This window comes from Pan troglodytes, chromosome 6, assembly GCF_028858775.2.
Source record: "Pan troglodytes isolate AG18354 chromosome 6, NHGRI_mPanTro3-v2.0_pri, whole genome shotgun sequence".
NCBI lineage: Eukaryota > Metazoa > Chordata > Mammalia > Primates > Hominidae > Pan > Pan troglodytes.
In genome coordinates this window covers 43,998,029-44,024,067 of record NC_072404.2, presented here as the reverse complement: position 1 = coordinate 44,024,067, position 26,039 = coordinate 43,998,029, and the positions used below count along the sequence as shown (strand labels likewise).

The 26,039-nt window shown below is 39.7% G+C and overlaps 1 protein-coding gene and 1 gene segment (V, D, J or C); one reads left to right on the top strand and one right to left on the bottom strand.

The window, feature by feature from the left end:
* Positions 1-22,736, top strand: part of LOC134807002 (T cell receptor gamma constant 1-like) — a 29,709-nt gene extending 6,973 nt beyond the window's left edge. The window contains 2 exon segments of the C gene segment in view: positions 6,713-6,760; positions 8,681-22,736. Of these exon segments, the coding sequence occupies positions 6,713-6,760; positions 8,681-8,823 (191 nt within the window).
* Positions 18,201-26,039, bottom strand: part of STARD3NL (STARD3 N-terminal like) — a 56,574-nt gene continuing 48,735 nt past the window's right edge. For all 20 annotated transcript variants that reach the window (XM_519050.8, XM_009452914.5, XM_009452911.5 and 17 more), the window contains 2 exons: positions 20,000-20,072; positions 18,201-18,949 (listed from right to left, as the gene is read on the bottom strand). In XM_519050.8, the coding sequence (XP_519050.1) occupies positions 20,017-20,072 (56 nt within the window). In that variant the 3' untranslated portion in view covers positions 18,201-18,949; positions 20,000-20,016. The remainder of the gene's footprint in view (positions 18,950-19,999; positions 20,073-26,039) is intronic.

Here is a 26,039-nt window from a genome sequence, read left to right as displayed (position 1 = left end):
ATGTCCAATTCCTTTTATTCCCCTACAAGTACTGACTGAATACTGGCTCTGCTGTTCACTGATATGACTTTCAGCAAGTTGCCTGCACTTTTTAAACTTTATTTCCTCATTCAGAACATGGGGCCATACATAATACAACTCACTTCAGTGTTATTGGGGAATTAAACAAATAAATGCATGGCAAGCATTTAACATAGTGCCTGACACAATAATGAGCACTCAGTAGATGTTAGCTTTTATTAATATTGTTGTTGTTATGTCCAGAAACACTATACCTCCAGAAAATCATGGGTACTTGCTGGGGACGTTGGGGATATGCATGATTTGGAAAGGAATGACTGCTCTTTACTGCTCAGATGAGAAATTTTTCTAAGCCAGACTCCTTCAAACATGTAAGATTCTGTTGTGGATTCAAGGACTGAAAGAATTCTTGGCCGAGTGTGGTGGCTTATCCTGGTAATCTCATCATTTGGGAGGACAAGGCAGGAAGAATTCTTGAGCCCAGGAGTTGGAAACCAGCCTGGGCAACATGGCGAAACCCTGTCTCTACAAAAAATACAAACATTAGCTGGTCATGGGAGTGAGTGCCTGTACTCCCAGCTGCTCAGGAGGCTAAGATGGGAGGATCACCTGAGCCTGGGCAGTTTGAGGTTTCAGTAAGCCATGATGACACCATACTATACTCCACTCCAGCCTGGGTGACAGTGACATCCTGCCTCAAAAAAACCCCCAAAATTATTCTTTTTGCTGATTTCATGTCAGCAGTGTGTGTCGAAGGCTGTAAAGTAGCCACTTGTTCTGTTTATTTTTCCATTGAACAAGTATTTATCAAAAACGTACTTTGTGTAAAGCACTGTGCTAGGAACTATGCATACAGAAGGAAAACCAAGTGTTCTTGGATACTACACTCCAGTTGTGATCCAAAAGAAAAAAAGTACCCTTAATGAACTTCAACATCTTGATGTACAAAAACATAATATATGAATCAGATCTACCTAATTACATAGAATCAGAATTATTTCTGGAATCGTGGCTCATATTTTTAATAACTGTCCTCCTGCCTCTCTGTTGACAGGTTTTATAAATATTCACTTAATTACACACACAGACACACAAACACACACACACACCCCTTGACAAATAATGGGCATGAACAACTGACTAGTACTTGCTCTCATTCTTCCAGATGTCACCACAGTGGATCCCAAAGACAGTTATTCAAAAGATGCAAATGGTAAGTTTTTGTGTTTTTTATTTCCTCCTGGTCATTTTAAGTTTTGAACTTCTCTGGCTTGAAAAATCAGGGAATGGATTTTGCTAGGTTGGATGCTGCAGAATGGACCTAGTCATATTTTAAATTAGTCCCTCATTTTCTAGGAGTTGTATTAACAAACCTAACTACTGCTTCATGTAAGAGATGACTGTAAATTGAAGGGTACAGTGTTATGCTTTCAGTTATTTCAACAAACAGACTTTACTCATCCATGTGTCTTTTTTTTTTTTTTTTATTTGAGATGATGTCTCACTCTGTTGCCCAGGCTGGAGTGCAGTGGTGTGATCTCCGCTCACCACAACCTCTGACTCCCGGGTTCAAGCGATTCTCCAGCCTCAGCTTCTCAAGTAGCTGGGACTACAGGCACACGCCACCATGTCTGGGTCATCTTTGTATTTTTAGTAGAGACTGGGTTTCATTATGTTGGCCAGGGTGGTCTTGAACTTCTGACCTCAAGTGATCCACCCGCCTCGGCCTCCCCAAGTGCTGGGATTACAGACGTGAGTCACTGTGCCCGGTCTAAAAATAAAATGTCTTCCGTGTGCTTCTCAAAGCAACTAAGTTAAGGAGGACACTTCTCTTAATGTCATTCTACAGTAGATTTCTAATGCTCTTATTGGAAGTTTGTTTTACTGAGAAAAGCTAAAAATATAACATGGAAGTGATCATATTATATAATCAATGAAGTGCTTTTGAAGGAGATAAAACTAATCTGGTCCATATTTTCAACAACCTTGATTGAGAGAGAACTCAGGATACACTTAGAGATTTTATTATGCAGAATAGATACTTTATTCTTTTTACCTCAATCAATGCATGGAAATAAGTGATAGTCATTTTCATTTGTCTTTTAACAAATAAAATCACCTTAAGGAAAATAAAAAGACATTGAAAACCCATTAAAGTCAGCCCTTAAAGTTATCTGGACACGCAGACTTGATAACTAATATTTGCATTTGTGAGACTTACCCAAAACCCATACCTCAAGTCCATTTTTTAGAATACATGAAATAACGATCTCAGTGAGTGCATAAAATTGCACACCAGAATCATATCCGTATAGACAAGAACACATCTACTAGAAAAATAATAAACCAACACACCAGTGCGACTCTGTTTTCTTCTGTTTTAAAGTATGTTGTCTTTGTATGCATGTTTGCTGCTTCCTTCTTTATTTTAAACATCACAGATAAATTCAACTCTCACCTCAGGTTTTATTGAGAGAAGTACCAATGTGACTTGGCCTCTGTCTTTCTAGTCCCAGAAAGAATTGCACTGAAATGCTGAGCTCCTGTAATAAAAAAGACCATTCGCTGAGAGTAATTAACATACTGAAAGAGATTTTCTTACACAATGGTGACATTATATTGCCTCTTTATAAATTACTTTCTATCTATTTCTGTGGATTATTCCTACAAAGCACTTTTCATATGTCCAGTTTCTTTTCTTCCCCTACAACTACTGACTGAATACTGGCTCTGCTGTTCACTGATATGACTCTCGGCAAGTTGCCTGCACTTTTTAAACTTTATTTCCTCAATCAGAACATGGGGCCATACACAATACAACTCACTTCAGTGTTATTGGGGAATTAAACAAAAAAAAAAATACATGGCAAGCATTTAACATAGTGCCTGACACAATAATGAGCACTCAGTAGATGTTAGCTTTTATTAATATTGTTGTTGTTATGTCCGGAAACACTATACCTCCAGAAAATCATGGGTACTTGCTCGGGACGTTGGGGATATGCATGATTTGGAAAGGAATGACTGCTCTTTTCTGCTTAGATGAGAAATTTTTCTAAGCCAGACTCCTTCAAACATGTAAGATTCTGTTGTGGATTCTAGGCCTGAAAGAATTCTTGGCCTGGTGTGGTGGCTTATGCCGGTAATCTCATCATTTTGGGAGGACAAGGCAGGAAGATTGCTTGAGCCCAGGAGTTGGAAACCAGCCTGGGAAGCATGGCGAAACCCTGTCTCTACAAAAAGTACCTAAATTAGTTGGGCATGGTGGTGAGTGCCTGTACTCCCAGCTATTTGGGAGGCTGAGAAGGGAGGATCACCTGAGCCTGGGCAGTGTGAGGCTTCAGTGAGCCATGATGACACCACGCTGTAGTTCACTCCAGCCTGGGTGACAGTGACACCCTGCCTCAAAAAAAAAAAAAAAACCCAAAATTATTATTTTTGCTGATTTCAGGTCAGCAGTGTGTGCTGAAGGCTGTAAAGTAGCTACTTGTTCTGTTTATTTTTCCATTGAACAAGCATTTAACAAAAACGTACTTTGTGGAAGGCACTGTGCTAGGAACCATGCATACAGAAGGAAAACCAAATGTTCTTGGATACTACACTCCAGTTGTGATAAAAAACAAAAAAGTATTCTTCACAAACTTCAACATTTTGATGTGCAAAAACATAATATATGAATTAGATGTACCTAATTACACAGAATTAGACCAATTATTTCTGGAATTGTGGGCCCATATTTTTAATAACTGTCCTCCTACCTCTCTGTTGACAGGTTTTATCAATATTCATTTAATTACACACAGTCGCAGACACACTCAGACACACACGCAGACACACTCAGACACACACACATACACACACACACACACCTTGACAAATAATGAGCATGAACAATTGACTGGTACTTGCTCTCATTCTTCTAGATGTCACCACAGTGGATCCCAAATACAATTATTCAAAGGATGCAAATGGTAAGTTTTTGTGTTTTTTATTTCCTCCTGATCATTTTAAGTTTTGAACTTCTCTGGCTTGAAAAATCAGGGAATGGATTTTGCTAGGTTGGATGCTGCAGAATGGACCTAGTCATATTTTAAATTAGTCCCTCATTTTCTAGGAGTTGTATTAACAAACCTAACTACTGCTTCGTGTACGAGATGACTGTAAATTAAAGGGTACAGTGATATGCTTTCAGTTATTTCAAAAAACGGACTTTACTCATCCATGTGTCTTTTTTCTTTTCTTTTTTTTTCTTTTTTGAGACGGAGTCTCGCTCTGTTGAACAGGCTGGATTGCAGTGACGCGATCTCACCTCACTACAACCTCCGCCTCTGGAGTTCAAGCGATTCTCCAGCCTCAGCTTCTCAAGTAGCTGGGACTACAGGCACATGCCACCATGTCCGGGTCATCTTTGTATTTTTAGCAGAGACCGGGTTTCACTATGTTGGCCAGGCTGGTCTAGAATTCCTGACTTCGTGATCTGCCCGCTCAGCCCTCCGAAGTGCTGGGATTACAGACGTGAGTCACTGTGCCCGGCCTAACAGTAAAATGTCTTTCATGCGCTTCTCAAGGCAACTACATTAAGGAGGACACTTCTCTTAATGTCATTCTACAGTAGATTTCTAATGCTCTTTCTTGGAAGTTTGTTTTTCTGAGAAAAGCTAAAAATATAACATGGAAGTGATCATATTATATAATCAATGAAGTGCTTTTCAAGGAGATAAAACTAATGTGGTCCACGTTTGCAACCAACCTTGATTGAGAGAGAGAGAGAACTCAGGATACACTTGGAGATTTTATTATGGGGAATAGTCACTTTATCCTTTTTTCCTCAATCAATTCATGGAAATAAGTGATAGTCATTTTCATTTATCTTTTAATAAATGAAGTCACCCTAAGGAAAATAAAAAGACATTGAAAACCCATTAAAGTTAGCCCTTAAAGATATTTGGACATGCAGACTTGATAACTAACGTTTGCATTCATGAGACTTACCCAAAACCCGTACCTCAAGTCCATGTTTTTAGAATTCATGAAATAAAGATCTCAGTGAGTGCATAAAATTGCACACCAGAATCATATCCGTATAGACAAGAACACATCTACTAGAAAAATAATAAACCAACACACCAGTGCGACTCTGTTTTCTTCTGTTTTAAAGTATGTTGTCTTTGTATGCATGTTTGCTGCTGCTTCTTTTTTTTTTCTTTTTAAACATCACAGACAAATTCAACTCTCACCTCAGGTTTTATTGAGAGAACTGTCAATGTGACTTGGCCTCTGTCTTTCTAGTCCTAGAAAGAATTGCACTGAAATGCTGAGCTCCTGTAATAAAAACGACCATTTGCTGAGAGTAATTAACATACTGAAAGAGATTTTCTTAGAGTACGCAATGGTGACATTATATTGTCTCTTTATAAATTACTTTCTATCTATTTCTGTGAATTATTTCTACAAAGTACTTTTCATATGTCCAGTTTCTTTTATTCCCCTACAACTACTGTCTGAATACTGGCTCTGCTATTCGCTGATATGATTCTCGGCAAGTTGCCTGCACTTTTTAAACTTTATTTCCTCATACAGAACATGGGGCCATGTAATACTCATGTACGTGCGTATTACGTAATAATGCTCACTTAAGTGTTACTGGGGAATTCAACAAAAAAATGCATGGGAAGCATTTGACATAGTGCCTGACACAATAATGAGCACTCAGTAGATGTTGGCTTTTATTAATATTGTTGTTGTTATGTCCAGAACCACTATACCTCCAGAAAATCATGGGTACTTGCTTGGGACGTTGGGGATATGCATGATTTGGAAAGGAATGACTGCTCTTTACTGCTTAGATGAGAAATTTTTCTAAACCAGACTCCTTCAAACATGTAAGATTCTGTTGTGGATTCTAGGACGGAAAGAATTCTTGGCCAGGTGTGGTTTCTTATCCCTGTAATCCCAGAATTTTGGGAGGACAAGGCAGGAAGATTGCTTGAGCCCAGGAGTTTGAAACCAGCCTGGTCAACACAGCGAAACCCGGTCTCTACAAAAGTACATAAATTAGCTTGGCTTGGTGGTGTGTGCCTGTATTCCCAGCTATTCGGGAGACTGAGATGGGAGGATCTCCTGAACCTGCGCAGTTTGAGGCTTCAGTGAGCCGTGATGACACCATACTATACTCAACTCCAGCCTGTGCGACAGTGAGACTCTGCGTCAAAAAAAAAAAAAACCCAAAATTATTGTTTTTGCTGATTTCAGGTCAGCAGTGTGTGCTGAAGGGTGTAAAGTAGCCACTTGTTCTGTTTATTTTTCCACTGAACAAGTATTTAACAAAAACATACTTTGTGGTCTGTTTTTGATAAATAAAAAGGCACTGTGCTAGGAGCTATGAATACAGAAGGAAAACCAAATGTTCTTGGATACTACACTCCAGTTGTGATAAAAAAGAAAAATGTGTTCCTCACGAACTTCAACATTTTGATATGCAAAAACATAGTATATAAATTAGATCTACCTGATTACATAGAATCAGACCAATTATTTCTGGAATTGAGGGCTCATATTTTTAATAACTGTCCTCCTGCCTCTCTGTTGACAGGTTTTATCAATATTCATTTAATTACACACACACACACACACACCCCTTGACAAATAATGGACATGAACAATTGACTAGTACTTGCTCTCATTCTTCTAGATGTCATCACAATGGATCCCAAAGACAATTGGTCAAAAGATGCAAATGGTAAGCTTTTGTGTTTTTCCTTTCCTCCTGATCATTTTAAGTTTTGAACTTCTCTGGCTTGAAAAATCAGGGAATGGATTTTGCTAGGTTGGATGCTGCAGAATGGACCTAGTGATATTTTAAATTAGTCCCTCATTTTCTAGGAGTTGTATTAACAAACCTAACTACTGCTTCGGGTATGAGATGACTGTAAATTAGAGGGTACAGTGATATGCTTTCAGTTATTTCAAAAAACAGACTTTATTCATCCGTCTGTCTTTTTTTTTTTTTTTTTGAGACGGAGTCTCACTCTATCACCCAGGCTGGAGTGCAGTGGCGCGACCTCGGCTCACCATAACCTCCGCCTTACTGGTTCAAGCGATTCTGCAGCCTCAGCTTCTCAAGTAGCTGGGACTACAGGTGCACACCACCATACCTGGCTAATTTTTGTATTTTTAATAGAGATGGGGTTTCACCACGCTGGCCAGGATGGTCTTGAATTCTTGACCTCGTGATCTGCCCCCTCGGGCTCCCAAACTTCTGGGATTATAGGCGTGAGCCACTGTGCCCGGCCTTGTGTCTTTTGTTATAATGACTGGGGAAAACATGATACCATGTTGCTTCTTGAGTTGTTTTGTTTTAGTCTTTGGTCTTTGCTAGTAGCTAATAACATGAACTAGTGTTTATCAAGTGCTTTTTACACAGAAGGGCTTGTTCTGCATTTTCTAGTTTGATCATCTTAATACTCCTATAAAGTAGTACAATATATTTTCTCCCATTTTACAGTCCCTTTAAAGTAAATAACTATAAAAATCCCTTATACATGTCACACAGCTAGGTCTGGGATTTCAAATCAGGACATCAAACAAAGAATTCATGCAGTTACTAAGTTCTCTATTTTTTCTACAATAGAAAAAATAGCAAGAATTACAGATAGCAAGACAATACAAGGCAGGAATCTGAAACGAAAGGGACATCATGTGGGGCTGGGTGGGTGCATGGGCTTTGCAGACTAGACTTTCATTCCAGCTCTTTTAATGATTAGGTGTAAGTGACCTACATTTTGTGAGTAACAGTTTTCTCATCAGCCAACTAAGAATAATTACACCAGATTCACAGTTATTGAAGAGATAAGGGCATGAATGTGAGATGTCTGGCATAGGGTATCTCATTTAGCAGACACAGAATGAATACTTGTTTCTGGCTTTTTCTCTCTACATATGCACAAAGAATGTGACTAGAAGCATTGGCTCTAGCCCTGCTCAACTTTCCTCTATTTCCAATACCAAGGGGCTCTGACTTAGGCTGCCACACCAGGCAAGGAGGGGCAGTACCACCTCACTTGACCAAGGGCAGGGAGTCACGGACACATCACTTCCTGAGATCCTTTTCCACACCAAGGACTGATGTTTCTGGAATTCTCACGTTATGAAGACAAAACATATAAATGGAAATTTCCGCAGGAAGAGACTCACTCTTGTAGCTCATTGAGTAGGCACTAGTGGTCCACCCCCACTGTCTTTACTTGTTCCTTGACATCACATATCTCTTGCAAAACCTCAAATAATGTTAAATGCAATCACCCAATAATAGCATAGCCATAATTAGAGGCATTTAGGAAAGACAGGTGAGTGTGCCACAACTACCTAACACATCAGCAAATCTGGATTAACCACTTTCTTTGATTTTCCACAATGCAACCTTACTTTTTAATAGTTGGGAATGTTCTAAGTGAATTTAGCAGAGGTTGTTAATCAACTTGAAAGCTGAATTCTGACTTGTCTGACTCTTGGTGGTGGTGGTAGCAGTAGATGTTTACTTTTAGGTTTTGGTGGTGGTGGAATATCACTTCAACGTAAATCATCAGAAATAAGTATTTGTGAACCCCTCTCACATTAATATGTCTTATTCTGTAAAAAGAACATGTGCAATTTCTCTTAGATACACTACTGCTGCAGCTCACAAACACCTCTGCATATTACATGTACCTCCTCCTGCTCCTCAAGACTGTGGTCTATTTTGCCATCATCACCTGCTGTCTGCTTAGAAGAATGGCTTTCTGCTGCAATGGAGAGAAATCATAACAGACGGTGGCACAAGGAGGCCATCTTTTCCTCATCGGTTATTGTCCCTAGAAGTGTCTTCTGAGGATCTAGTTGGGCTTTCTTTCTGGGTTTGGGCCATTTCAGTTCTCATGTGTGTACTATTCTATCATTATCGTATAATGGTTTTCAAACCAGTGGGCACACAGAGAACCTCACTCTGTAATAACAATGAGGAATAGCCACGGCGATCTCCAGCACCAATCTGTCCATGTTTTCCACAGCTCCTCCAGCCAACCCAAATAGCGCCTGCTATAGTGTAGACAGCCTGCGGCTTCTAGCCTTGTCCCTCTCTTAGTGTTCTTTAATCAGATAACTGCCTGGAAGCCTCTCATTTTACATGCCCTGAAGCAGTCTTCTTTACTAGTTGAATTATGTGGTGTGTTTTTCCGTAATAAGCAAAATAAATTTAAAAAAATGAAAAGTTGACTTTTGTCCATGTGTATTTTAATTGGATGACATCAAATTGAACATCCAAGGTAAGAAACAGCATGGCAATTGGGCTGTGGAATTCTGTATTGGTTGTAAGAATGGTCCAACACCCCATTTCTAATTCTTTCCCTGAGATCGTGGTTATCACACCTTCTAAGAGGAACTACAACCAAACGAAGGAGCCCATGTGGCTTTTGTTTGAAAGGTCACCAGAGTCAGATTCATCTGGTTTAGGACATTCCAGTGGCTTTAGGACACTATCTACTGTGACGTGTACCGTGTGAGCTCAGCTCTAGAGTGTTTCGCAGACACTGTGTTTCCTGATCCTCACGATATCCCCGTGAGAGCTGCCCTAACAGCAGAGAGGCAGCGTGATAGAGAGGTTCAGCACATGCTCTCTGATCCCAGGAATCCTGGGTATGGTGTTTCGTATCTGTGTGACCTCAGGTGAGTTCCAGGAAATCTATGTGCCATAATGTCCTCATGTAAAATGAAGTTATAATGCCCCATTTCCTGAAGTTATGTGGATTAGATGAGTTAATGACACCTGGCACATGCAAGTCCTCCACAGTATCGGCACACACTGTTGGTGCTCTAGAGACAGTAATAAACCAAAAAGTGTCTGACACAGGCCTCAATCAACTTAGAAGTTTATTTTGCCTAGGCTAAGGGCATGATCAGAAGAAAATAACATGGAATCACAGAAACAGTCTATGGTCTACACCTTTCTCCAAAGATGAAATTGAGGGCCTCAATGTTTAAAAATGGAAAGTGGGCTGGAGGGGAGAGAGGGAGGGTATAACTATCCACATGTTGCAAGAGCAAGGGAGCAGGTAGGGGAACTGCCAATTATGTATTCATGTTGCGCTCAATAAATCAGCACTTTACATAAGATACGGTTAACATAGAGTAGCTACCTCTGGAGCTATTTCACCTTTCATCTGTAGCTCTCTGTTTAGGCACAAAAGGAAAGGCAGCTTCTCACATGACCCAGCTTTTGGCTTATTTTTTTCTAAAACATAGCATGATGAATTGGGATCCAGAGTTTTTCTTTTCCTTTCACATAGTAGATTCCACACATATGCAAAAGCACTAACAGTTATCTCTACTCTCACCTCTCCGCAGAGAGGTTAGGTGGTGGGAATAGGGACCCAGTGAGTGTCTACTATGCACTAGGCATCCAGAAATCCTTGATGAGCCAGTTGAGGTCAGTACAATTAAGGCTCACAGTTCACAGATGAGAAAGATTAAATTACCTACTCAAGGTCACTATTTTTAAAGTAATAGTCGTAATTTAAAGCTAGGTCCCTCTGAACCCAGAGCCCATATATTTAAACACACACACACACACACACACACACACACACACACACACATTTATCCAACATCACGTCTTTCCTTTCACCGACTTTCAACTGTGGAAAACAAAACAAAACATGCATTGTTTCTTTACTAAAGGCGTCCTCACCAGAGTCAATGAGAGCTTTCTTAAGGAAATCATGGTGCACCTATGTTTTCTCCTTATCTACACTCCAGGCCACTGGTTTGTCACTAATTTCCCATTTGTTTTTTCTCTTTGGGTAAAATTGACCTACTCTGGAATTACCATTATTGCTTCCTTGGCTGTAAAGAGTATAGAAATTCTACCCCTGTGAGTGTGTGTCCTAGATCTGCAGCTGTTCTTTTTGGGGGTGCTAATGGACTGTAAATTTCAGGCACAGCAGGACGGTTCACGGTGCTCTCTGGGTATGTATAACATTCTGACACCCTAGCTCCTTCCGGAGACTAAACAGGCTCAGAGCTCTGCAGAATCACCTTGGAGGAGATTCTGGAACACCCACGTGCATTTCTGAGGTAGGAGGTAGAAGAAGGTTATGCATCGTTCTTGGTCCAGTACGTTTCCACCACGGCACAGCTACCACATATCGGGAGGTCACATGGTGTGGGAGGAATACTAGTCACACTTCACAGCTAGTTAGAGCCCTGGCCACTTGGTCTGGCTCTAACAAGCTGTACCATTTGTTCTTTTCTTTTCCTTTTTTTGAGATGGAGTCTCATTCTGTTGCCTAGGCCGGAGTGCAGTGACATGATCTTGGCTCACTGCAATCTCCACCTCCAGGTTCAAGTGATTCTCCTGCCTCAGCTTCCCAAGTAGCTGGGATTATAGGTGCCCACCACCACACTCAGCTAACCTCAGTCCTGCCTTCAGGCAATCCGCCCAACTCGGCCTCCCAAAGTGCTGGGATTACAGGCTTCAGCCACCATGACCGGCCACAATTTTTTCTTAACCATCCCACATTGCCTAAGTTCATCTGTCTTTAGAAGAATGTGTTTAGATTAAATAATTTCAGATTTCTACCTAAAGTTACAAATTCAGTGATTACCACCCTGAGGAAGTAATGATAGCAATCACAAATACAGTGCCCACCATGTACCCGGTCCTGGCTTAAGGACGTGTTCACTCATTTAATTCTCACAAAAATTCTATATGTACAATTATCTCTGTTCTATGGATGGGGAAACTGAGGCAGAGGGGGCTAAAAAACTTTCGCATAATCAAACAGCTACTAAGAAACAGGGCTGGAATTTGAACTCAAGCAGCCAGGCTCCAGGACCTCCGCTCTTACCTTCTATGTTATTTCCTCTTAGAGTGAAAACAGGTTACTTGTAGTTTCAATTAACACATGAAAATGTCCTTCCTTATTAGGCTATGAAGTAGGAAGGAAATTGCCTCTTTGGCTGTTCACATTTCCCCTCCTTGCTCCAATGCTGTTCAGATAATTAGAGGGTTATAAGCCAACCTGCCAATTTGTCAATGCTGGGAAGACTTTTATATGCTGAGCTCCCATCCATCATATAGGACTTCTGTGATTAAAGACCGAAGCACATGGTTGGACAAAATAAGTACCAGAACAGGCAGCGCCCACAGGTGTGCAATGGAAAAATTAGGCAAAGATTTATACAGTTCTACATAAAAACACATATCTCAATAGTCACTACAGAGTTAGCATACTTCACACGCTTGTCAAATAAAAAAGAAAAAAACTCCAATATGGTGACACCCTGTCTCTACTAAAAATACAAAAATTAGCCAGGTGTAGTGGCTTGTGCCTGTAGTCCCAGCTACTTGGGAGGCTGAGGCAGGAGAACCACTTGAACCCGGGAGGCGGAGGTTGCAGTGAGCCGAGATCGCGCAACTGCATTCCAGCCTAGGCGACAGAGCGAGACTCTGTCTCAAAAAAGAAAAAGAAAGAAAAAAAAAAAAAAAGGAAAAACTATATATAAAAAAACTCCATATATTTCTCAACTATAAAAAAGTAAAACTTCAGTTCAACAGTTCTCAAAATATTTCTAATTATTTATTTTTTCTACTGTTTTGGAATTCCTTTCCTCATAGATTTTATTTTTGAAGGTTTTTGGTCTTTCAAGAAGGTCACGATTAATGTTTTCCCCATTATACTAATCAAAGTCCTATATAACTGCCAGTGAGAAATTCTGAGTAATAAGAGATAACCAGAGACACTACACCAATATAATTCAGCCAAACAGCTAGAAATTCAAGATTTTCATTAGCCATGAAAAGTTATTTGAGTAGATGCGTAGCTTGCACCATGATTTGTTAGGTTCTTTTTCATTTATTTGCTTTTTCTGTTGTGTTTGAGGAATAGTGAGTACCAACCACTTACTGAGCAGCAGAAATATGGCTTGGCAGCTTGTGTCCTCTCTCTCTAATGCTCTCAACTGCATCACCTTACAGCCATTATGCTCGTTTCACTGATAAGAAAACCAGATCTCGAGGTTAAAAAATATGCCCAATTAACCACTGAGTGAGTCCCAGATTTCACATGATTCCAGGACTGTCTGACTTAAGACCTGCTGCCTTATCCATCCTACCAGGGGCTCTCCTTATGGGAGCCTTTATCACGGGCCAGGCATCAGGACCTTGGAAAATCCTCTTTTCATAATTCTAATATGCAGCCAGGGTGGAGGCCAGCGAGTGACTGAAATAGTGCCTGAACTCCAGCTGTGCTCCACACAAGCCGTAAGGAAACATCTCAGAGCTCACTACACACGGGTGGAACACACGCCACCTGGAAGGTGTTCTTATCATGGGACCCATCTATTTCCCAAGGAAATGAATGTGGTGTACCAAGATTTATGTGCAAGGATGTTCATTCACGATAGTGTTATTTCAAACAGCCCCAAATTAACCCAGATGAACAACCAGAAATTCATAAATAGACAAATATGCATCTTCCAAAAAGTATAGATTCTTTAACCCATTTCCCGTTTAGAAAAAAGTGCAGCTCGCTGTTTTTACATAAACACACTCTTTTGAGGCTGAAGCAAATCTGACTGATTTTCAACGTGAAAATAAAATGTCAAATCTGTTCCTGGGCTGGGCGCAGTGGCTCACGCCTGTAATACTAACATTTTGGGAGGCTGAGGCGGGTGGACTGCCTGAGCTCAGGAGTTCGAGACCAGCCTGGGCAACACGGTGAAACCCCGTCTCTATTAAAATACAAAAAATTAGCCGGGAGTGGCAGCGTGCACCTGTAGTCCCAGCTACTCAGGAGGCTGAGTCAGGACCATCACTTGAACCCGGAGGCGGAACGGAGGTTGCAGTGAGCTGAGATCACGCCACTGCACTCCAGCCTGGGCGACACAGTGAGACTCTCTCTCTCTTAAAAACAAAACAAAACAAAAACTGTTCTTGGAGTTACTTCTAAACCGAACTTCTCTCTAATCCTAATGTAACATCATGTACATTTCTGTTGCATTAGGATTAGAAATGAGTATTCTTGGGGCAAAAAGGAAATGGGTTAAAAACTGGAAAATAAATAGATATGGAGTTGAAAAATAATATTCATAGCATAAATCCTATTGTGAGATAAATACATTTGAACACTTACATGGTTCGAAAACACTCCAATTTTTATTTAGTTAAATATGGATGTACATATATAAGTATCCATGTACATGTATATATGTTCTCATTTCCCCTTTTTACACAGGGAGTATATAGCATATATTAATCTGCACATCTCTTTCCATTTATAAATCTTAAAGCTCTTTTTATGTTTATATACAGGGGCACTTCACTACAGGTATTTTTTTTTCTTTTTTTTGTTTTTGAGACAGAGTCTTGCTCTGTGGCCCAGGCTGGAGTGCAGTGGCTGATCTCGGCTCACTACAACCTCTGCCTCCTGGGTTCAAATGATTCTCCTGCCTCAGCTTCCCGAGTAGCTGGGATTACAGGCTCCCACCACCACGCCCAACTAATTTTTGTGTTTTTAGTAGAGACAGGGTTTCACCAGGTTGGCCAGGCTGGTCCCGAACTTCTGACCTCAAGTGATTCGCCCACCTCAGCCTCCCAAAGTGCTGGGATTACAAGTGTGAGCCACTGTGCCCAGCTAAATACAGATATTTTTCACTGGTGAACATACTTTCAATCGGTGCCTTGGTTTAGTACCAGTCTTTTGCTATTATAAAAAATGCTGAAATGAATGATAGTGTTTTATGTCATTTGAACATATATATGCACTGGTAATTCTGATGGGTACTGCCAAACTGCCCTCCATAGAAATAGCCCTAACCCCTTCTCCCACAATGTGTGTGAGTGCTGACAGCATACTGCTTAACGTTGGGTTTTGCTAATTTGACAGGTAAAAATAGTACTGCATTGTGGTTTTAATTTGCTTTTTTTCTTACTGTGAGTGAAGATAAACATCTTTTTATGTTTAAGGTCTATTTTATATTATTCTGTGCCATATTTGTTCATGTCCTTTGGCCATTTTTTCTACTGAGTAATAACACAAATAGGCATGCCATTCATTTATATGTGTGTCTGTGTATTTCTGCAGACAAAGATAAAACAATGTTCATTGTTGGTACATGGGTGAAAAAATAAGTGATTGTGTGTTTTCTGTTTTCTCCGGTGAATCCTTTTGAAGTAAACATTTTTATATATTAGAATTAAAACAATGTGTTACTGAACATTGGGAAGGTTTTCTGGTTTGCCTACAATCAGCTTGTTTCTGTGAAACATGTTCTTTTGGAAACCAAGTAGAGAATCCTACTTGTAAACAAAGCAAGACCAACCAGACTTAAGAAAGATCAAATTTAATTTAGATCTACTCCTTGATTCTCATGAATTGATTGAATCTCTTTAGGGCAAATACCTGGCCTCTATAGAGAAATCTGGAATGATTTCTGCACTGGGAGAGGAAACTTTCAGATCACTAAGGGCTTTGTGGGGCTGATATCACCAGCCGAGGTACTGGGCAATGTCTCCTGTGGTTTCACACTTCTTAGCGATTTCCTTCCCCAACGCAAGCTGGGCTGCCCCGAACTTCAGCAATGTAGAGAGAGAATGCAGTGGTGGTGGTGGAGGAGGCAGAGTGGGTGGTGGGAGGGCGCTGATGTGGCGGATGGTGTTTTATTTTCTCAGGCTTCTTTTGTTTACGTGCTCTGGCAAATGTGGTTGATTCATGGAAAATGCTCAAAGTCAAACCAGCCCCTACTGGTTGGGGCTGTGCATGGGGTGGCTAGGGTGTTGTAAGACAAAACGAGGACAGTTAAACCACAACCAACTTTGCTCACTTTCAAGAGCCCACAGCTAATGGAAATAAAATACCCATTTTCACACATACAAGATTACTATCAAACACACTCTCCACGCTGTGGGTAGGTGGGGCTCCCTGCATTTGATATTCAAGGTTCATTAGCTACTAGGTGAGTTGGGAATCTGATGCCCAGGACTGTTCAGACATGGCACCTTCGGTCCACTCCCATGACACTGTCCTGAAGACCAGAGGACATCTTGCAGCACGGAGATGATCCTAACATTCCACCCAGTATCTGTACCTTCCAGAGGCACCTGATTCAGAGACACTAATACTTTTGGTTTCATTTCCTCAGTGTAAACAGGGTGACACAAGACTCATGAACCTATTAGCACAGGTAGAACACAGATGTGGGCAACAGTGATGTGCTTTCTCCACAGGAAACCAGGGATATAGAAGCCCTGAGTTCAACGGTGTAATGAATGTCATAAATGGAATCATATCAAGTCCCTCTACAGAGACAAAATGATTTCAGCATCAACCAGAGCAAGGATTACTATAGGACAATAACATCAGATAAATGAGTGATAAGGGTCCATCAGAGGATTGCTCAGCAATGTGAGCATAAAGGACAAATGGCTCCACTCCTACCCCACCGAAACATGGCAGAGTGGGTGCCCATGCCCCTGGGCTGAATCTATGCAGTCCGAGGGGAATATATAACTCAATCGTTGAGATAATCACTGTAGGCTCCCACAGTCTGACTTCCTAGCATATTCAAATACTATACCTCATTCCTCTTGGTCTGTGCTTAGAGAGGTAAGACTTCTCAGCCAGACTTGGCTTCCTCTGAGGACTGGCAACATCCTACTGGTTCACCCAGCATGTCTGGGGGTGAGAGCTCCTTCTCAGGTTAAATTAACAACCTGATTGGCAACTTAAGCATCATCTATGAGGTTGGTGTATATGCAACTCCAATCCTGAAACAGGAGATTCTCACTCACGTAACACCATTGAGTTCTAAGGTTTTAGTCTCAAGGCCAGACATTTGAGACTTTCCTTGCCCCTTCTCCACTATGAGACGCTCATCCTGGTTAGACTCCAGCCTCCCAGCAAGCCTCCCTGTTGCACTGTTGAGATCTGATCCACTCTTAGAACAAGCACAGATAGAAGTTGTAGGGAAAAGAAAGAGAGATCAGACTGTCACTGTGTCTATGTAGAAAGGAAAGACATAAGAGACTCCATTTTGAAAAAGACCTGTACTTTCAACAATTGCTTTGCTGAGGTGTTGTTAATTTGTAGCTTTGCCCCAGCCACTTTGACCCAACCTGGAGCTCACAAAAACACGTGTTGTATAAAATCAAGGTTTAAGGGATCTAAGGCTGTGCAGGACGTGCCTTGTTAACAAAATGTTTACAAGCAGTATACTTGGTAAAAGTCATTGCCATTCTCTAGTCTCAATAAACCAGGGGCACAATGCATTGTGGAAAGCCGCAGGGACCTCTGCCGTTGAAAGCGGGGTATTGTCCAAGGTTTCTCCCCATGTGATAGTCTGAAATATGGCCTCGTGGGATGAGAAAGACCTGACTGTCCCCCAGCCCGACACCCGTAAAGGGTCTGTGCTGAGGTGGATTAGTAAAAGAGGGAAAGCCTCTTGCAGTTGAGATGGAGGAAGGCCACTGTCTCCTGCTTGCCCCTGGGAACTGAATGTCTCGGTATAAAACCCGATTGTACATTTGTTCAAGTCTGAGATAGGAGAAAAGCTGCCCTGTGGCAGGAGGTGAGACATGTTTGCAGTAATACTGCCTTGTTATTCTTTACTCCACTGAGATGTTTGGGTGGAGAGAAACATAAATCTGGCCTACGTGCACGTCCAGGCATAGTACTTTCCCTTGAACTTAATTATGATATAGATTCTTTTGCTCACGTTTTTTGTTGACCTTCTCCTTATTATCACCCTGCTCTCCTACTACATTCCTTTTTGCTGAAATAATGAAAATAATAATGAACAAAAACTGAAGAAACTCAGAGGCCGGTGCCGGTGCAGGTCCTTGGTGTGCTGAGCGCCGGTCCCCTGGGCCCACTATTGTTTCTCTATACTTTGTCTCTGTGTCTTATTTCTTTTCTCAGTCTCTCGCCCCACCCGACCAGAAATACCCACAGGTGTGGAGGGGCAGGCCACCCCTTCAGAAGTGACTTGATATGCACCAAAGGTCAGTTTCTACCCAAGCCAGCATCATCACCACTACAGGCAATTAGGTTTTTCTTCAATGACACAATGAATGATGAAAGAAAACTAACAGACATCCTGACTTCCCTTGAATCAAGGGGAATATTCATGTTTGAAAAAACAGCACACAGTATAATTTAGTTCATTTTAATTGAAATTGGCTGAACGCAAAGGAAACATGATATGAATGGTTTAAGTCATTTTGTGCATTCAAAATAAGAGTATTTAGAACATTTCAGAACAATCAGAGAAAAACATGATTTCATGATAAAAATAATACAAATGTCTGGTGACATTTTACATGTATTCGCAATTCCTTTCTTCCCCTTTTGCAAGTCCAACACTTCAGGCCATACACATAATGCAAAACAAGAAAAATAAAACTAGCCACATTGACATGTCAGATTTTATTACACTTTTTAAAACTGTACAAAGAGCACATGTGCATGAGTTAAAAAACAAGGGAAATGTAGGGTGTTAAAAAAGAAATACAAAATAAATCTGAGACATGAAACAAAAAAATTCCATTCTGTGAATTGAAATAAAAAGGTATCTTGCTTACTAAAAAAGTGTTACTTCAATATATTAAGTCTTTTGATTAGGAATACAGCACAAGACTTTCTTCACCTATTCGTTAACACATCAGGCTCAGTCTCACTGAAGAGAGGATGAATCATGACATTACCTTACCAGCCACAGGCAGGCAACTAAATGTGCATGGATATGGTACAACGTCTGTGAGGTATTACAATAAATAAATCTTTATTAGCTGTTCAATAAAGCCAGCAGTGGACGTCACCATTTCAACTTTACTGTCGACAGGGAGACTCCACTGCCTGCCTCTTTTTGCCTCGATGACTTTCTGTGAGGGTTTTTCACACTTAGAAAAAGAGAGAAGACAAAAGTATTTAATAAATAGCATTAAAAGGCAAAATGCCACGGTCACCTTACATGTACATAAAAGTCTGTGTGCTGAAGAGGGGCTGTGACAGACACACGAAGGACCATGCGTGTGGTCACACTAGAATTCATGTTAAAATATTTCAGAAAAGGCTTAACTACGAGCATGCCCACATTTCTGCTTCGTGTCTACATGACTGTGGTGGGGAGACGAGGCTGAGGTGTGCTGGGGGCTGAGGAGGCAGGCACTGGGGCTCCATGCGCCGTGACCTTGGCTGCCTCTCCCACCCAGTCAGCTTCTATCTCAGCTTCCCAATGACTCACAATCTGGCAGCTTTTTCCTTCTGTGGTTAAACTGTCAGGCAGATTTGCTGCTACTACAATTTACTTCAATTGCCTTCTATTTATGAGGTTAAAATGATTTTCTCTGATGACTTAAAGGGATTTAACAATGTGTTCCACTTTGGAGCCCATTAAGCATGACTGCTTTGGATGTACAGCAGCTTTCATCTCAGAGGCTCCAAAATCCTTGAGAAATGTCCCAGTGAGGGGCTGCAGTGGACCTGGTACCAGAAAGTGTGGGCCTGAGCCCCAACGCTGCCTCGTCTAGCTGTGCAACCTTGGATAAGTGACCCATTCTATGTCTCTGCTGCTTCAAATGTAAAATGGAGGTGATAACAGCACCTGTATCTCACAGGACTGCTGTCCTCTTAACATAGATTAGTACCTGTCATTAAAACAATGACATGTGACTGGCATGTAGACATTCTGGCTAAGTAAATTAACATAAATTCATCTCTATTCTTTAGAAATTTAGAAATCTGAGGTATTTTCAAACCTTATAAATGTATACCTGTATAAAAAATGTTAAGACACTTGGCATTAATAAAATGTGACTGATAAATTCATGCAAGTAAGATAAATCTGGCTATCCTTACACTCTTATTCTTTGAATTCTACTTTGACTCTACTCAAAGGAAATCTCCATACTTAACTACTTTGTTGTTATGGTTTCATTTCAAACACTTACTTTAACAAAAGTAGTACTCATAGTTCTAAAAGTGGTTTCTCACTGTCCTGTTTTTCTTCAGCTTCTTCAGATCCTACATGGTGGAGAAGGGGACAAAGAAAAAGTATTTCATTCCATTACAGTAACAAACTATTTTAAATAAATATGTTTAAAATTATAACATATACACATAAAAACATTAAACATATGTTTAATCCTCAAGAGATTTAGGTTAACTGCTATTTGAAAGCTTTACTTTATTTCTTGTAACAGGAAAACCTTTAAACAATAATCTATCACTTACACTAATCTGTCAAAATGGATTTCACTTATGTACTAAGAATATTCATGCAGACCAATAACTATTATCAATCACTATTCTTCCTCCGCCTCTTTGCTGACAAGCTTGCATATATTTTTTACATGCAAAAATGTTGAGCTTGGTACAAATAATTGAATCTAGGTGTTTCTAACAATGGCTGTGGCAGATGAGCGAGAGAGCAGTGAGAGGGCACTGTGGCAGTGACCACGGTCTGGCCCTTCTGGATCAATGTCTCATGAGCTTCAGGATATTCCTAGATTTGACCTGGTCATTCCACTCTGGAATTCTTTCCTTAGGACAGACCTATCCCTGAGGAAATAATGCTTATTATTCATTATGTAGATTTTCTCTCTAAAAATTAGAAAAGAAAGCAAAGTGTCTGAGAATAGAAGAAAGGTTAATACTGTAGTTCCATAAAATATCTTGTATCCACTTAAAATTATGGTTATATAGAGTTTATAACATGAAAAATGCATGCGCTGTAAGGTAAAAGCAAATGTATAGCAAATAAAACTTTAAATGCCATGAGATCACATTTGATAAAATTAAAAACCAAATATATGTGTGCAAACGAGAAAGAGTAGAAGAAAATAACCACGTAACTTTTATATTTTTTTCTGGATATTTTAACATTTCTACAATAAACTTGAATTGACTTTATTAATAATTTTTAAATTATATTTTTAAAAAGCAGAATATGAATAATATAGGCAGCATGGGCACAATGATGTGAGATTAAACGCACAGACACACACACAGACACACACACACACACACACACCCCAAGAAGGAAACTAAACTGTCAATACTGATGTTACCAAATAGTTTGAAGGATACGTGATTTCTAATTTTTGTTCTTTCCACTTTTTTAAATGCATGGCTTTCATAATCAGGGAAGGGGAATTAAAAAAAAAGCAGAGGAGGCCCTGAGAGAAGACCAAAGTAGGGGGTGAGAGATGCCATCAATTCACACGTAAAAGCTGCAGCCTCTCTCAACTGCGCCTGAACCTTGTTAGATAACATACTTTAAAAAGGACATTTTTTTTTTTCCCTAAGGAGAATGTCTACCTGAATTATAGCCAAGAACAAATTTGTTATAGGGAAAGAATGCCTGATAATCTGAAGAAAACATTTTAACCTCATAAATGTCACACGGTTAGGTTGAATTTGTAGTAAAATGAATAGGTAAAGACTTAACTGTTGAAGGCTTTACTTTCTACCCTATTAACACACTGTCCATCATAGAGACAGGAGGTGGTGAACTGCCTGTCCTTACTGTGGAAGGAGGATGAGGAAGATGGTCACATCAGATCTTCCTGTTCCCAAGCTCACTTCAACCTGCTAGGCCAGTGGCACTGAAACCACAGTGAGTTGCCATGTCTTGGAATTATTTGGGAGTCCTAATTAAAGCTAAACCCTTAATTAAAATATAACAATATGTCTTCTTTACATATTTTAAAAGGGACTTCTTGCTACGGCCAAGTGAAGAAGTCAATAAATCCTCTCCCTGAAAGGCACCCCCAAAATGTGGCAAAATGGGCAAAACTAGCCATCTCACCACTGGAGAAATGACCAAAAGCACACAACAACTGGAGAAATGTTTATGTTTGAAACACTGCAGAATTCAGGGAATAGCAGTTGTGTCTTGCCTGGAGCTGCCCCTGTTCTTCTCCAACCTCCCAGTACCCAGCTCAATGGGCATGGAGGTTCTGCTAGGGTGAGGCAGGCCATGGGGACTGGCAGTAAAGCTACTCAGTTGAAGGGAGATCGCTTAGTTTGGAGTGGGGAGCCACGCTCATGCCCAGTGACACTGACAGTGAAGTGACAAATTCAGAGGCAGGTGAGCAGAAAGGGCCAACTACTCTGGGAGGCTGAGTTGTGGTCACCACTGGGACAAGCATATGCCCAGCTGGTGTTGTCTCCATGCACAGAGGAGACCCAAGAGAGCCCAAGCCAGCCAATTAGCCTGAGCTCTAAGCATACGCAGAGAGAGCAGGAAAGGACTTAGCAGAAAGTAAAAGCTGGGGAGGACTTGAAAATGGCCTGAACGCTGAAGGTGCTATCCAACCCATGTACATTTCTACCTGGCAGAGGATGGAAGCCTTGATCCAGGTATTTGAGTGCAATCCTCTGTGTAATCACTAGCTAGGCTCTGCCTAATCAGTAGGCTCTAGACATGGGTAACTCCTAGGAAGCTAGGCTTAAAAATATAGGCAAGAATTAATGGACAATAAAACAAAAAACTGAGAGAAAACAGAAGAAGTCACACATCCTAGGGTGTATAGATTTCACAGATTTAGCACAGCTATATAAAGATATAGCTCTTTACTAAACAAATAAAGAGCAAGAACAGCAATGTTTCAGGAAAAAAATCAGAATCCAGAGTTACTTTATTTTCAGCAAAATACTTTTCATCAAAAAAAAAAAAAAAAACAAGATAGGCAGAGAATCAAGAAAGTGTGACCATTCCCAGGAAAAAATGACAGTCAAAACAAACTATCTCTGAGTGAAAGAAAAAGACTGAAGAAAAGTTGAAGTGCTCAGAGACATCAAGCATATCAATCAACCATGTAATGGGAATCCCAGAAGGAGGAAAATGTCAGAAAAATGTTTGAAGAATTAATGGTTCAAATTTCTCAAATTGGCTGAGAAATATTAATCCGCACATTTTATAAGGAGAATAAACACAGATTAGGATATATACAAAGAGATCCACATGCAGACACATCCGTGTCAACCTGCTGAAAGCCAAGGAATGCATTCAAGTGAAAACACAACATATCAAAATTCATGTGATATCACTAAAGCAATTCCTAGAGGAAAATTTATGGCTTTAAATGGCTATATAAGAAAAGAAAAAAAAGTATCAAATCAATCATATAAGTATTCACCTTAAGAAAGCAGAATTAAAAAAATAAAAATTGGTTTGGCACAAAATCAGTTTATAGTAAACTGATTTTAGCAAACGTGTCAAATCAGTACAATGGGGAAAGGTTGTCTTTTCAAGAACGGGTGCTGTTCAACTGAATATCCAAAAGCAAGAGAATGAATTAATCCCTTACCTCCTCCATATTTGAAAATCAATTCAAAATGTATTGTAATCTTAATTGAAACATGTAAAACTAAAAAACCTTTTAGAAGAAAATGTAGGAGAAAATCTTCATGTCATAGAGTTAAAGAGTTCTTTGATATGAACACAAATATATTATCCATATGAGAACAAATTCATAAACTACACTTAATCAAATTTAAAACTTGTGCTTCAAAAGACTCTAAGAAGAAATGAAAAGACAAATAATAGACTGGGAAAAATATTTGTAAATCATATATGAAAGCACTTTTATCTGGAATGTGTAAAGAATTCTTACAACTCAATAATAAAAAGAAAACACAATTAAAAATATGGCAAAAGACTTGAGATAGATTTTTCTCTAAATAAGACTTATGAATTACATATAATAGAAACATGAAAAATATCTCAGTATCACTACAAACATACAAATTAAAACCACAATGAGATACCACTTTCAATCTGCTAGCCAGGCTATGATCAAAAAGACCCCATACTAAGCATTGGTGAATATATGGAGAAACTGAAATGCATATACAGTAATCTCCCTTATCCCTGGATACCTGAAACCACAGATAGTACTGTATCCTATCAATATTATGTTTTTTCTTATACATACATACCTATGAAAAAGTTTGCCATATGACGAACATGATAAAGTTCAGCATATGTTTTTTTTCCTTTTCTTATTAAGTTGAGAACTGTCACCTTTTCACTTAAAGGAAGCACTTTATGGTTTCTCTTTGGCATATATGCATTGCCAGAATTACTACTTTGCCATTGTTAAGTGAAATAAGGATTACTTGAACACAAGCACTGTGATACTGGGATGGTCGATCTGATAACCTGGATGGCTCCTAAGTGACTACCAGGTGGGCAGTGCATACAGTGTGGATCTGCTGGACAGAGGGATGATTCACGTTCTGGACAGGACGAAGCAGGAGAGTGTGGGATTTCATCATGCTACTCAGAACGGCACACAATTAAAAACTTATGGACTGTTTATTTCTGGAATTTTCCATTTAATATTTTCAGACCTCAATTGACCTCAGGTAAGTGAAACTGTGGATAAGAAAGGACTACTGTACATTATTGGAGGGAACATAAAATAAAACAGCCACGATCAAGAACAGTTTGACAATTTTAAAAAAAGTTAAACAGAAACTTGCCACATGACACAGCAAATCCTCTCTTAGAAATCTGTTCAAGAATTACAAAAATAAACATCCACACAGAGGCATGTACATGAATGTTCATAGCTGGATATACTTATGATAACCAAAAGGTGGAAACAATCTAAATGTCCATCAACTTGTGGATACAGACAATATGTTGTATATCCATATAATGGAATAATACCCAGCCACAAAAAGGAGCAAAACACTGATATATGCTACAACATGGTTGGTCCTCAAACCTTATGCTAAGCAAGAGGCTGGATGCAAAAAGCCATGTATCATATCACTACATTTACATTAAATGCCCAGGAAAGGTAAATTTGTCAAGATACAAAGAAGATCAGTGGTTACTTAGGATTAGAGGTAGAAGTGGGGATTAACTGCAAATGAGCATGAAAGAAGTTTTTCAAGTAATGAAACTGTTCCAAAATTACACTGTAATATTGATTAAAAATTTATAAATTTACTAAAAATCATGCAATTATACATTTACAATGGATGAGTTTTATTATATGCAAATTACACCTCAATCAAGCTTTTTTAAAAAGTCAATATAATTCAGTATCCCTGGCAATGACTTTTCAATAATTTTCAAAATTTTGATTAAAAGGAAAAAGCTGTGTTTCGAATCTATTCACGACACATAGGGCGATCATAGAAATGATCATCTAAACAAGAACACTGCTGAGAGATACAAGGGCTTCTAATAATAACTATATGGGGCAACCAGAAGAAGGCAAGGCTGCTGCAGGCAAACCAGGATGCATGGCTACTCTGGGGAGGTGGCAACTTAGAATTGTAATGAATGCCTTATCTAGACTTGCACAGGACAGGCTATATTATGCAATTGAGCAATTCCTCATTTTAAGTTAATCTTTCCATGGTTTAGGAAGTGAAAAATTACCCTTTCTTCAGCTTCATAACTGGTTCACTTAAGCTCTCTGACCACACATAATTTCAACCCAGTCATCTGAGAGAGGATCATGCTTCCTAATTCTTTCCATTTAATACAAAGGGATGCAGGATGCGATCTGATCAACAAGCAAGGCTGCAAAAAAACTATTTTTATATCCTTTACAAGTATATCTAATAAACCGTGCTATCCCTGTGATACTAAAATTCAGGCTGCTCCTTTACAAGGAAAAATGCTAACATTTTTGTTTATGGTGCCTCCTATTTCTTTCCCTTTTCTTTTCATCCCTTTCTTCAACAGTTATAAGTCTAATATAAGCCAGGTACTGTATTAGGTGGTGGAGGAAAAAAAGACAAAAAAAGGCACATCAGGCCTTTTTCGGACGCCCTCATGTGTACCAGGGAAGTCAGTGCTGTAGCAGGGCAACAGCAGCTTAGAACCTCAAGCTACTGATTTTAGCTATTGGCATAAGGGAAAAGCTTTGCTCTAGAGTAGTCTTTTTTTTCTAGGCATATTAATTCCAGTAACAGTTTTCATTTTTAATTCTTTCCTAAATTGAACATTCAGACAATGCAAAT